Source organism: Puma concolor, chromosome D3 (genome assembly GCF_028749965.1).
Source record: "Puma concolor isolate L17-30 chromosome D3, mPumCon1.1.hap2, whole genome shotgun sequence".
Lineage (NCBI taxonomy): Eukaryota > Metazoa > Chordata > Mammalia > Carnivora > Felidae > Puma > Puma concolor.
Genome location: NC_141678.1, coordinates 86,914,160 through 86,927,917, shown reverse-complemented (window position 1 = coordinate 86,927,917; position 13,758 = coordinate 86,914,160). Strand labels below are relative to the sequence as shown.

General features: G+C 40.7%; 2 protein-coding genes across 7 annotated transcripts in view; both read left to right on the top strand.

Moving 5' to 3' along the window:
* Nucleotides 1–5,404, top strand: part of RTTN (rotatin) — a 163,872-nt gene extending 158,468 nt beyond the window's left edge. For 3 of the 4 annotated variants that reach the window (XM_086683208.1, XM_025931071.2, XM_086683210.1), the window contains 3 exons: nt 2,762–2,865; nt 4,005–4,074; nt 4,995–5,404. In XM_086683208.1, the coding sequence (XP_086539334.1) occupies nt 2,762–2,865; nt 4,005–4,074; nt 4,995–5,080 (260 nt within the window). In that variant the 3' untranslated portion in view covers nt 5,081–5,404. The remainder of the gene's footprint in view (nt 1–2,761; nt 2,866–4,004; nt 4,075–4,994) is intronic. The other variant, XM_086683207.1, reaches the window with a different exon arrangement.
* Nucleotides 5,405–11,816: 6,412 nt separating this feature from the next.
* CD226 (CD226 molecule) overlaps nt 11,817–13,758 on the top strand; it is a 112,910-nt gene continuing 110,968 nt past the window's right edge. For all 3 annotated transcript variants that reach the window (XM_086683205.1, XM_086683206.1, XM_086683203.1), the window contains exon 1: nt 11,817–12,282. The gene's annotated coding sequence lies outside the window, so the exon portion shown is untranslated. The remainder of the gene's footprint in view (nt 12,283–13,758) is intronic.

The window sequence follows — 13,758 nt, the reverse complement described above, 5'->3', positions numbered from 1 at the left end:
AATCATTCACCAAGATAAAGTAGGATTCATTCCATTCCCATGTTTCAACTATGATTCAGTATGTGCAAATCAATCAATGTGATATCACAGCAGTAAAAGAAAGGATAAATGCCTTACAGTCATTTCAATAGATGAAGAAAAAGTATTTGACAAAGTATAACATCCATTCATGATAAAAACCTTCAACAAAGTAGGTTTACAGGGAACGTACTTCAATATGATAAAGGCCATATATGAAGAACCCACAGATAACATCATGCACAGTGGTGAAAAACAGAGCTGTTCCCCTAAGATTAGGAACAAGACAAGGATGTGCCCTCTCTACCACTTTTATTCAACATAGCACTAGAATTCCTAGCCACAGACAAGAAAAAGAAAAAGCGTACAGATGGGAAAGGAAGTGAAAGTGTCACTCTTTGCAGTTGACATTATGATATATATAGAAAAGACCATCAAAAAGACTACTGGAACTGATAAATGAATTCAGTAAGGTCGCAGGATACAAAATCAATATACAGAAACTGTTGTGTTTCTATACACTAATAATGAAGTAACAGAAAGAGACATTAAGAAAACAAGCCCACTTACAGTTGTGCCAAAAAAGAATACCTAGGAATAAAAACCAAGGAGGTGAAAGTCCTATGCTCTGAAAACTATAAAGATGGCATCCCTAAATATGTAATTAAATCATTTATACTAAGAAGAAAAGTAGTAAGTAAAACTCATTTCCTACTTATCTAGCTACATTTTACTGTTATCTTTTCTCTTGGGGTTATTTATATGTGTATGTAGGTGCTCACTGCATATCTATTTTAATGTGCCTTTTTTGTAACCGTGTTATATTTCACAATGAAATGTATTTTTAAAAATTTATCCTGTTGCATCATCAGTGGGGGCATCACATTAATTGATCTATGTATGTACTTTATTAAAAATGCTTAAGAGGGAGGGGTGCCTGGGTGGCTCAGTCGGTTAAGCTTCAGACTTCAGCTCAGGTCATGATCTCAGTTCGTGGGTTCGAGCCCCACGTCGGGCTCTGTGCTGACAGCTCACAGCCTGGAGCCAACTTCAGATTCTGTGTCTCCCTCTCTGTCTGCCCCTCCCCACTCTCATGCTCTCTTTCTCTGTCTCAAAAAAATGAATAAACATTAAAAAATTTTTTGAAAAAAATGCTTAAGAGATAGTAACTGGTAGAAGGAGTTATTATAAACTTCTTTAGATCAGGGGTTATATGCTAAGTTTAGTACACTGTATTAAAACATTTGATGGTAGGGGCGCCTGGGTGGCTCAGTGGGTTAAGCGGCTGACTTCGGCTCAGGTCATGATCTCGCACTCCGTGAGTTTGAGCCCCGCTTCGGGCTCTGTGCTGTCAGCTCAGAGCCTGGAGCCTGTTTCAGATTCTGTGTCTCCCTCTCTCTGACCCTCCCCCGTTCATGCTCTGTCTCTGTCTCAAAAATAAATAAACGTTAAAAAAAAAAAATTAAAAAAAAAAAATTGATGATACTCAGAGAAACACATGGGAATCACCCTTTCATTGGGTGATGTGCCCTAAGAGTACGAGCTGTCACCTACAACCGCACATAATGAGTTTCATCAGGTAACTATTTATATAGGCTAATTATGGGGAAGTTATGGGAAAAGCCAGGGAAGCCAGGGAATGCGGAGGAGGTGGGTGGTAAGGAGGAGGGGCTGGTTGGCAGAAAGTTCAGCACTCTGTGTACCTTCCACACTGTCTCTTGATGGTACAGAATTCACTTTATGGAGCTTTTTTTTTTTTTTTCTGTAAAAGATTTAAAATTTAAAAAATAAATAAATGAAATAAAAAAATAAAAACTAAATAGAATCACCTAAACAGCATTTTTGTTGCTTTAGTTACAGAATCGTTCTTTAAAAAAATTTTTTTAATGTTTTATTTATTTTTGAGAGAGAAAGGTGGGGGGTGCAGAGAGGGAGACACAGAATCTGAAACAGGCTCTAGGCTCTGAGCTTAAAAATGGAACATGCTTTTAAACATAGATTTTAGAGGAAAAATAATTTGATACAATAAAATATATAAAAGTTAGTAATAAGATAGGTTCATATACTTTTCTGAAACACCCTGACAAATCTCCTTGGGACTGGACTTCTCTGTGTCTTCCCTTAAAATGAGTAGTATGCTGCAGATAACTTGTAAGTCTTGATTTCACACTCTGCCTAGCTATGCAAAAAGGGGACACATCTTGTGTGTTGATACGCCTTTAAATCGCTTTTTCCTCTGACACATAAATACACAAAAGCATTTCTCTAAAACGTTTAGTCCTTTTTTAAAAGGCTTAACTAATTTGGTATTTCTTGATTATTGTTTTATATAGTAACCCATGCTGTTGATGTTTGTATAATGGTCTTTATGATTTATCATAAGAGCAAATCTGTTTTCTTGCACACCAAAATGTGAGCTATAATTGAACAGCTCATTTATACAACTCTTTGTGTAATCACTTACTTCTGCACTATTGCTGTTTAAATGAATGTGCCTTTGTTGAATTAGGGCCAAGAGAATTAGGCTGCCATGACTGTTCTGTGCCCGTCATGAAGACAGTTTGTTGTGCGGTTGTCCTCCCACGTATGGTTTACCAGATTGTTTTTGCCACAGTCTAGTGAAGCCAACTTTGCATGTATTCTGATGGGGGCAGAGGGGGTATCTGCCCAGTCCAAGATCAGAATGCATTGCGATGTCTGGGACTGAACTTCTGTTTTTTTTCCCCAATGTGTTTATTATTAGAAAAAGTCATTGGTGTGCTAGCTGCCTGTCTGGAAAGCGAGAATCAACATGCACAGAGGATTGGAGCAGCTGCGCTTTGGGCTCTGATTCACAATTATCAAAAGGTCAGTTTTTAAAGTCATTGTTCTAGCCAGGGGCAAATCCAAGCCTCTGAGAGTGCAGCCAGGGGCGCCAGGGGAGTATCAGCTAGATTTTAAACAACAACAACAACAACAACAACGACAACAACAACAAAACGAACTCAAGGACCTTATTGTCTTGTGCATTTATACAATTAGTGAGCCATCAGTTGAAATCATTGTCATTTAATTAACAGGATGTCTCAGTTCAGAAGGCTGTCTGTCTCTTTTGGATGAATTCTCCCTGTTGGTATAACTTGATTTGGCATATTGATGTAATGTTAGTATAGATCATTTCTGTTAAAAGACGTATTTGGGAAAAATATATCCTGAAATAAAACCAAATAACGAAGTTTTATCCAGCTGTGTGATTCCTCTTTGTCTAGCTTGTGTCGCTGCTGAGTTTTGAGAGGACCCGATTCCTGGAAGGCTGCAGCACAGGGCCGGCCGCAAGGGAGCGATAGCAGGCGCAGCCTCGCACTTGCCCTCTCTGGCCTTTGGTCTTCTCTTTCATTGCAGACATCTCGTTCCTGAGAGAAGTGCCCTTGGGTATCTAGCCGTTAAATAGTGGCCAGTGACAGACAGCGTTCCCATAGACACCGTCCCCGAATGGTGCCCTCTCAGCTGATAGTCCCTTGTCTGTGCTGCCTGCTCTCCCTGCTGGCTGACAGCACACAAGGCGAAAGGCTGTGCTGTCGCTTTCACCGTGTGTCCCCAAGGCTTAGCACGGGGTTTGGCACTTGACGGTCACTGAGTAAATATTTGTTGACCACCTGGTACCGTTTGATATATTTTAATCTGAAATCTGGGGCTTGAGGGAATATGAAATATTGAAACCAAGACTGAGTCTTCCTTTAAGACTTGAGATTAGGAGAGAAGGGGTAAAGGGCAGGGCAGGGGACAAAGAACTTGGAGCAGCAGAGAAGAGTCGAGTTAGAGAGGGAAGGATGTGGGCGAAGACCCAGGGGGATGTGCTTCTGTCTAATCCCCTGACCACATTGTCGTGCTTCATGATAATCTGCTCAGTGCTTGCGGTCAGCAGTGGTGGCTTTAGTACTGTAGTGTCCTGACCCTTGGCGTGTGGGAAGAAGTCTGATTCATGGGTTGCTCTGTGTTATCTCCAGGCAAAAACAACTTTGAAAAACCCATCAATAAAAAGAAGAGTGGATGAAGCATATTCGTTAGCAAAGAAAAGTAAGTTTTATTATGAAAGAGATGACAGTTAACCTTGGAAGCTATTCAGTGAATTCTGTGATTAGTGAAATACTTGGATAGTTCACAGCGAAAAGACAGTTTTCAACACTGGTCCATGCTTTTCATTACGTCACCTTTTAAATAATAAGATGTTTTGATAGATGAAGGTTTGAGATACAGTGATTTCTTAAAACATGTCTGTGATCTTTCTCCAACGCCTTTTCTTTTTCTTGCACTAAACGTCCTTTGCCAGTGGCTACCGCTGTGCTGCAGTGTGTTCTGAGGTGATAAGAGCTGGGCCCAATTAGAATTGACCTTGAACAGAAAACTTTGATCTAACATCGGGGAGTTGAATTACTGTCTTCCGAGAATAGATCCCATTGCCCTTGTATCCTCTCAGCCCTGTGATGTGATCATGATATGAGGCAGGGTTTTCTTTTCACAGTTCATTTCTCATTTTAAGTGACACAGGTTTTCAATGAGCATTATTCTTTGAACACTTTTTTATGCTAAGGCACTGTACTGTGTCCTCCTTGTACTGTACGGAGTCTTTTTGTTATTAGTTTGTGTTAGTTATTTTGTTACTAATTAGTTAGTAATGAATTTTTTTGTAGTCTGATTCTTTATAAGTGGTTTATAGTTTTTTTGGTTGGTTTCTTGCTGTGACCATGAGTTTCTAGAGGTACCGAATAATTGAGTTATGTCAGAGTTTAGGCATTAGGAGGGATGGGGCAAAAAAAAGAGCAAGGCGTTCATTCGGTATTATAGGTAATGGCAGCCATTAAGGAAGTACCTTGTTTTTTTGTTTATGCTTTTTGGCTAAAGTGTAAGTAAAAAATAAGTATGAATTCTGGCTGCTCTTAAGTGCAGTACTGAGTTTAATAAACTTACTCTTCCATACTCTTCTTTTTCTCTTTCAGCTTTCTCAAACTCAGAAGAAACCCCGCTAAATGCCTATTATATGAAATGTCTCGAAAACCTCGTTCAGCTTCTTAATTCTTCCTGAGCACCGTGAAGGAGCCCGGAGGCTGATGGCCGCCCCAGGTGAGCCCACCTTGAAGCAGACTCCGTGTAGCAACTCTTTGCTAGAGACAGGCTGAGTCTCTGCAGGGTGCTGTGCCTTCCTTCCGGATGAGGAGCAGAACGGAAGACGTCCTCGTTCTGCCCCTTTGTACTGGCTCCATGAGAAAGAGCAGCCGACAAGAAGATGATAAAAAAAGAGGCACAGGAACTTTTGGGAACATAAACATCTTTACCTTTTTTTGTGCAATTTGCTTTGTAAAAATCCTACTTAACAGTTATTTAATAAAATATTTTTAGAAACTGAAAATTGACTAATAATTGCTGCTTGCAGACTTTGATCAGTATCATGGATATGAATTGCGGTAATTGGAGGAATTACTAATTCTGATTTCCTTTTTTTCCTTAATTTATTACATGGAATCTGACTCTTGTCAATACAGATCCTTGTTTCACAAACTTTTATTTTGCCCAGGGCATATACATTGGTGGAGAGATATTTGCATGTAAACATCTATGATTTTGTGAGTAGCTTCTTTATGCAATTTTTAGTGATATTAACTCCTTTGTATATGATTTGTTAACCTGTTATATTTTATTATTTTCACCTCTCAGCTTCTGAAATGTTGTGTAATAATGAGGGAAGAAATAGAACTTATGATCAGATGGGGCCTGTGTTCAAATTCTAGCTCAGCCCAAAACATCATGAAGAGTTAAGACTTAATAAAATCTAGCAGGAACAAGTTCTGTCAGGCATTCATGATGTTACCTTAACTGGCATGTGGTTCTGAACTGAGAACTTAAATTAGAATCAATTCAAGTATGGATCACTTTTGGCAGTTTTCCCAACACTTTTGAAAGTAAGAAAATTGTGTCTAAGAAAAGAAAAACAAATATATATGTGTATGTATACATGCACACACATAGTTATATATATACACTCTATTTACGGGAAAGTTTGAATTGTTAACAGAAAAATCACTTTTTTTTTTTTTTTTTTTTTTTTTTTAGAGAAAAAGAGCAAGCAGGGGAGAGGGGCAAAGGGACAGAAAGAATCTTGCTTGAGCAGGCTCCATGCTCCGCACAGAGCCCGACACAGGGTTCGATCCCACGACCTTGGGATTGTGACCTGAGCTGAAATCAAGAATTAGACACTCAACTGACTGAGCCACACGGGTGCCCCCCAAAATAACAGTTTTAAAGTGCTTTAGCAAATTGCCATCATCACTAAAATAAGTCAGAAGATGTTATTTAAGCTAGAAGCATGAGCACAGAATAGTTGTTAAATATTGAAATAGAAGCAGAAAAAGTTGTTAAGTGTCTGAAAATTATTGATTAGAACAACAGATCTAGGAAGTTCAGAAGTTTCTGGGCTGCATAAGTTAACTCAAAGAAATGGACATGCCAGTATTCTGAAAAATTCACCCGATTCTGAGAGCAGGAATTGGGAATTATTTCCACCTTTCCTTCTGGTTTCTTACATTCTGTGCCATTTTCTTGTTATTACCTTGTAAGCCCCCACTGATGAATAATGAGATGGATTTCTTTGTAACTTCCATTTAAAGGGCTCTTTCTATGTCACAGGGCGCTAGTCTTAGAACGTTTATTATTTAATCTGTCTTCCTCTAAATTACTGTTATCCCTATGTTAGAGGTGAATAAATGGAGGCTGAGTGTGGCTAGGTAGTTTGTCTGTGGCTGCCTGTCTAGCTATGCTGTGCTGCTGCTTTTTATTTTTTCCTCATTGGAATTCCTGTCTTTGTATTTGGATCTTATAGCTAACAACTGTTTTTTCTCCAAAAATCAGATCTCTCCAAGGAAATAATCATTTCCTTTATGGTTCATTGGTTGATTGACATATCAGGGTATCCTTTGCCTCATATCTTTGGAATCAGGAAGAGTTGTAATTGATTATTTTCTCTAGCAGTTCAAGGTAATACCATGGCGGTGGGGGGGTGGGGGGGTGGGATTTGTAGCCCAGTAGCTCAAACCAGTGGGGGATGTTACCTGCTGAAGCCCAGGAGGACTGTCACCCAGAAAAGGACCAGAGGTAATGGCTTCAGGAAAAGTTGCACTGCCATCTGTTGGTGTCCAGGGACCTGAGCCTCAGGGGCATGTAGTGTTCCTGGTCCTGACGGCAGCCCTTCCCTTCTGTGTCTCTTCAGATTGTGTCTAGCCAGCCAGTGGGGAAACTGGTAAGCAGAAGGTTCCTAAGGTCACCGGCCCACTATTTCAGCAGCTGTCTTGGTGCTAACTTGGGGAGCCCTGAGCATCGGAATCCCCTAAGCTTGTTGAAATGCGGATTCCGGGACCCACTGAAGCGGAGTCTCAGGCCAACGTCCAGGAGTATTGTTAGTGACGTCCCCAGGTGATCTTTACACTGACCACAGTTTGAGAACCAACAATTAATCCCCTTCTTTTATAGAAAACTGCCTAGAACTTGAAAGTGATTGGACATTAGTCAGCTACTTACTAATGAAATAGGACTTGAGTTTGGGTGTCTTGAATGCTAGTCAAGTGTTTTTTCTATCACCCATCTCTGGTTTAGGCAAAGATTCAGCAAATAGGTGTCGGGGACCAGTTCATGCCTCGTGGTCTCCAAATTTCCCATCTCCTGGCCTTTTTGGTTGGTTGGGTTAGTATTGCTGGTGTGCTGTGAATGCACACGAAACCTGTACCGTTTCCACCATGATGCGCGGACATTGATACAGAGGCTCTGAATTTAGGACCTTGAGCAGATTGTGGGAGGAGGCAGCCTTTCGTTTTGAAAACAGGAAAAAGTAGAATGCTTAGGAGACCTAGATGGAGCCTTTCCTACTCTCCCTAAAATCACTTTCAAAAATGAGTAACTGGCTGTATTTTTCTTTGTTCTGTAAAGAATGGAGTGAAAAATAGAACTGCCCAGTTAACTGCAGGTTGTCAACTTCCCTTTGTAGTATTAAGTACACTCATCATCTGTAGTAATCTTACATCATTAGTCTTTGGGGCTGCACCTTGTCTCTCCCCATTTCCTGAGATCTGCTGCTTGACTCATGATGTTCCTCAAATTTGGCAGCCTGATGGGTAGGAACAATGATCAGCGTTCCTGCTGTTGCCATAGCCAGGCATGCATACAAGCTCTCTTACGGAATGAGAGAGCATAACCACGTGGTTAGGGGACCTGGGCTCCGGAGCCACGCGGACCTGGTGTCAGCTGTGGCTTCATCCGTACACGGCGATGGCGGCCCTGGAGCAGCCTCGGGGCCATTTCTGCTGCTGTAAGCGGGGATGAGGACACCTGCCCTGTAAAGTTGGGGAGAGGTTCGAGTGCCCAGCATAGTACCTGGTACATAGTTGATTGTCCCTTGGATGTTGTTAGTGATTAATTATTCTCGTATAGTTCTCACAAACTTGGCTCTTTCTCATTAAAACATTAAATCCTTTGTGCCCTTGCAACCCTTCTATTTCTTTGGGGGTGGGATAGGCTGGGAGACGAGTTATGTTGTCAAAACTGAGGTTTCAGCATTCCAAAAGGATTGTCAGTTTCTGGTGGGGACGTGTTCACAGTCCTGAGGTTGCTGAGCTCATCAAGTTATCACAGAGAGCCTGAGTTTTGGAAAGCACGGTGTAGAGGTGTTAGGCGCAGCTAGATAGACTTGGTACATTTTATCCTGCTTGTCAGGTTGTTCAGATTGACTGTGAGTTGGTGAAATATTGCTCCTTCCCAATTTGATTAAAAAATGCAAGAAATAAAAACATAGCATCTTTAAGCATTCAGCTTAAAGAATCCATCAGTTTGAGGGTAGCCATTTTCATCAGTCTGTTGCTGACCTGCTGTGGTCCAGAGAGTCAACGGGATCGGATGATTAAATGCTATTGTTCCTGTGAATGGGCAACTTAGAGTTTATTCTTCCTGTTAAAAACTATTCCTCATGGGAAATTCCTTATAAAATTTTAAATAGTAAGTCAGCCAGGACTGGGTGAGAGGATGCTGGGCCCCAAAGCTCAGGATGTACGAAAGACTATGCCAAGACCCCAGGATTCTGAGATTTGGCAGCAAGATGTGATGAGCTCAGCGTGATCCTGTTTTAAATGTTCCCAACAACGTTCATCTTTGCATTTCGTTTGCTCCTTCTGCACTTGAGAAATCTGCTTCAGAAAAAAGTTATGCTCTTTTAAAATGATGTTTCACAAAAGATCTACAAGGTAGCATTCAATAAATTTCTCTTTTAACTAATTTCGCCTGAAAGCCAAGAGAAAAATATGTGTTTTAATGTAGACTCCACGACATGAATTCTTTCATGCATTTTTCCTTTGTGAATAATGTCTTTCTCTGTGGTTTTACTTCTACCCACGGCTGTGCCTTGGGAACGTCTGCGTCCCATTTGGTTCATCTGGGCGGTGATACTGAGCATTCTGGTAGCAAGCAGATTGCTTGCAGTTCTGGACAAATTCTGAGAACATGCTTTCCTCAGATACTCTATTAGAACATTCTTCCCTTGGCTTGCCATGGAAAGAGATTATAAAAATGCAGATTATAAAATGGAGAACTACTTTTAATCATTTTCTGGTGATACTTATCGTAAAGACTGGATTGTCATGTATCAGTTTATAGATATGATACCTGGTTTACAGTTTGTTAGGAAAAGCCATGATTTGCAGAGTAGAAAATTGAAAATAACTATGGCTTTAGTAAAAGAGAAGTTTCTTCTTTTTTCTGTTGTAGTGTCTTTTCTTACATGTAGGAAGCCCCCAAGGGGCCGTTCCTTCGCTAACAGGGTCCTCAGGGGCTCAAGTGTCCATCCTTCTGCTCTCCCATCTTTGATAGCACGTCTTGGAAAGCACGCCTTGTTCAGGTAGTCGTCTCATGGATGTCTAGAAGGAAAAGGAGAGGAAAAGATGTCCCCGCTTTTTTAGGGATCCTTCCTGTAAGACCACTCCCAACAACTTGGCTCACATCTTCTTGGACAGAACACAGGCACACTCATGGTCACTCTCAGCTGCAAGGGAGGTGAAAGAGTGGAGCCCTTCAGCTGGGCTCACCGCCATATCTAGTGACGCAGTCCTCTGCTGGTCAGTGGTTAGGCAGCCACCAGTCTCTGCCCCACAGATCAATGTTCTAGTTAACTTAAGAGAAAAGTGTGATGTAATTAGAGGTAAAAGTATTAGCCTCCCAATGAAAAATTGCAAAGCTTATAAGATGCTTATTGAATTTATTCAATCTCCATTTAGACTTTGTGATTATTTCTAGTTACAATCAGAACCAGAAGTATTAATGTCAGAAAACAAAACTAAGATGACTTTCCAGTGTGAAGCCATATGTCCTGTGTGGAGTTTATCCCCATGACACGGAAGCCTTAACTATCAGAATCCACCTGCTTATCATGGAGAAACTTGGAGTAATTGGGCTAAACAGAATCTGGCATCCTCAAAGATAGGAGCTAAAAATTGGTTAATTGAAAAAAATACATATTTCAAAAATGAGAATATTCACTTTCCAATCTCTTCATTAAGGGCTGAGGCCTCTTTTGAGGGTGGTTCCTTCATTGGTGTTAACACTGTTTTGGGGCATTAATCATATCAAATGCACTGGACAGTTTCCAATTTTGGTTTTTAGAAATGGAACAAGAACTAAGACACTTATTAAGCAGTCTAAACCCCAGCTTCTTCCTGAAAAAAAAATTTTTTTTTTTACTGTTTTATCCAGGAATTCTTCCGGATGTTTTACTAATTTTATTTTTGCTAATTATTACTATTGGCTGTTTTTTTTTGTTTTTTGTTTTTTGTTTTTTGGTTTTTTTTGTAATTACCTCCCCACCCTAGATTCAATAGCCCTTTCTTTGTAAGGGACTACTTGCTACCAGTTCTTTGCAAAACATTCAACTTAGTCCTTACAGAAGTAAATATTTTTCATCTCACCTCTGTCATTACTATTTAACCAAATTCTATAATTCCAGTAATGAGTCTAAGTGGTTCAAATTGTTTAGGAACAAGTAGAGTCAGATCTCGGTCAGCTTAAAAGTTGCCTACCGGAAGCCAGAGCTGTGCTGGAGGGGTCGTGCTGCTGACCTCGGTGCACATGGGCTCCACTGTCAGCCACTGTATTTATTGGGAGAATGGAGAGACTTGTTAAATCTTAGGAAATCTGTTCTGTGGGGGCCAGTTAAGAGAGGTTCTATTACACTGTAAGTTTATAAGATTTCTTGAAACTTTGAACTCCCTCCTGTTTGTTGACTGGTTAATCCTTGCCAGGCTCCCTACCTTCAGAAAAAGGTTGCACAGGTTAGAGAATATGGGTACTTTCTCGACTTAATTCACCTTTTACCCCCTCACATTCTCTAGCTTGCTTCCCCTTTCTCTCCTACCTCCGTGACTTAATTCTTCAACTTTCCTCCATCAGGTGCCTCCACCCACCCTCACACTTCATTTCTGTTTTAAAAGGTCAAGATCAAATGTCACCTTTCCCGCGAAGCTGTGTCAGATTCCCTAGCTGGGAGGAAATTCTTTACTCTTTGAGTTTCCATACTGGTTTTGGTTTAGCTTTTTTTTTTTTTTTTTTCTTTTCAGCTTTTGTATTAGTTACTTTTTCCTTCTTGTATTATTCTGATTTGCATACAGTCATTCCCACCATCTGCTTAGATATGGCTTCTAGATTGAGCATTAATTTTCTGCTTCTCACAATGCCTTGCATGAAGGAGATGCTCATTTTATATTTATTTGAATGACTGAATGAATATGGAAAATATTAGTAAAAGCTTCAGAATTTCACAGTGTAAATTAGGGTGAAAATTCTGTTGACTGTCAAACTATGCACAACCGTATGTGTTTCTTTCATGAGAATAGATTTTTGAGTTCTAAAAATGAAGAATGAAAGAAAAAGCACTGTTTGCAAATACTATAAACTCTTAGAATATCTTTTTAGTTCAGTAGAGAAAGAGCAAAAAAAAAAACCCAGTATTTTAGAAATGATTTGAAAATATACCTAGCACCAACGTGAATCAGAGACACTAATCTAAACTTTCAAGATCCATTGCTTCCTAGGAATCTTACTTGGGATATTCTTTTTGGGCACTAGAGTGTAGGTGTCAGCTTTTTGAAGATAGAACCGTGAATTCTGAGAATCATACAAGCTGTGACTCCAGCAAGTGTGGAAGAACCAAAAGAACCCAGTTCGTGTCACCCATGCTGCGTGAGAAGCACAAATCAACAGGTAACCTGTCAGCTTCCTTCCAGTTCTTGTTTCTTGGTACCCACATTCAGCAGCAGCAGGCACTGAAGAATCTGACTTCAACTGAAATAAACAAGGCGCTGCTTTGCACAAAAAGAAAGCAGGGGGCAGGGGTAAAGGCTGAAAGGAAACGTAAAATTTGCCTTAATGAGGACTGGGGAAAATGCTTTTTCTACTGGGGGATGAAGTCTGTAACTGCAACGCTTTAAATGTCTTATACCTGTATCTTGTCCACAGCTGATAACGCACACCTCCATCTGCAAGGTGAGGACACCACAGCTCCCGTGCAGTGTTTTGAGTTTTGACCTGAATGGGGAAACTTGAAGTGTAGAGTGTGAAACAAAACTGATAGAGCCAATGTGTATAGCATTTGCTCTGTATGATTTAAAGATTGGAAATTGTTTAGAATATGGGGGCCGGGACTAGCCAATGTGCTGAACAGTCGGGACGGCTGATCCTCCCCCCTGATTCACTCCGGGGAGGGAAGAGAGAGTGGTGGGAGAGCCGTGGCATCACAGGGAGCTCATGGAACTGTCGTGTGTAGTGGTCGGGTCACTCGTGGTCAGTGGCAGGAGACAGCTCAGCAAGGCTTGTGAGGCAACGCAGAAGATCTTGGGGATTTTCTCCCCCGCTTCTCCCAGCGGTCGCCTTGGGAACAGCAGTTCCTGCCCTTGCTTGTCGGGCTCTCTGGCCCTGGGGTGCTCACTGGCAAGCGCTAGACAGCACAGAACTCCGTCCTTGTGAGGGGCTGTGAAAACGGGTGAGCGTGCTGACCCCCCGCAGGCCCCTCTGCTTTCTGCCACTTCAGACCCCCAGGCCAACGCTCTGCAGTCTCAAAGACGGCTCTTCCTAACGCTGCCTCTCTGACCAGGGCTTGTTTTTGCAGTGCAGAGTGAGTGACTATGATCACTCCTCACTGCAAAATTTAGGAATATTAAAGGCAAAAAAAAAAAAAAAAAAAGGCCCAGGAGAAATGGGCTGGAAACAGCCCAAAATGCCCAACAATAAGAGAATAGGTTAAAACATTGTGGTTTATTTAGGCAATGAAATGTTGCTAAGCAATAAAAAGTAACAGAATGCTGATAAATACAACAACAACATCATGAATAAATGCCAAAACATTAAATTGGCATACTGGAGGATTGTACTTATATGAAGTTATGAAGTTCAATACCAGGCAAAACTCATCTCCAGTGACAGAAGTCCATAATGTTAATCTTTTAGAGTGTTCACTGGCTTATCTTGATCTAGGCTGTGGTAACAAGTGTGTGCATATGGAAAACGTCTTAAAAATTATGTTATATGTATATCATATAAAACATGTTAAGTTTACGTAATATCAATATGATGGACATTAGCGAGAGGAAGAAGAATGTAAAAAATGATATATTGTTATTGAGGTGGGGAATGCAGACATTTTTTTTTCCTTTTAGGTAAGAAAGGATAAAAAGGAAACAA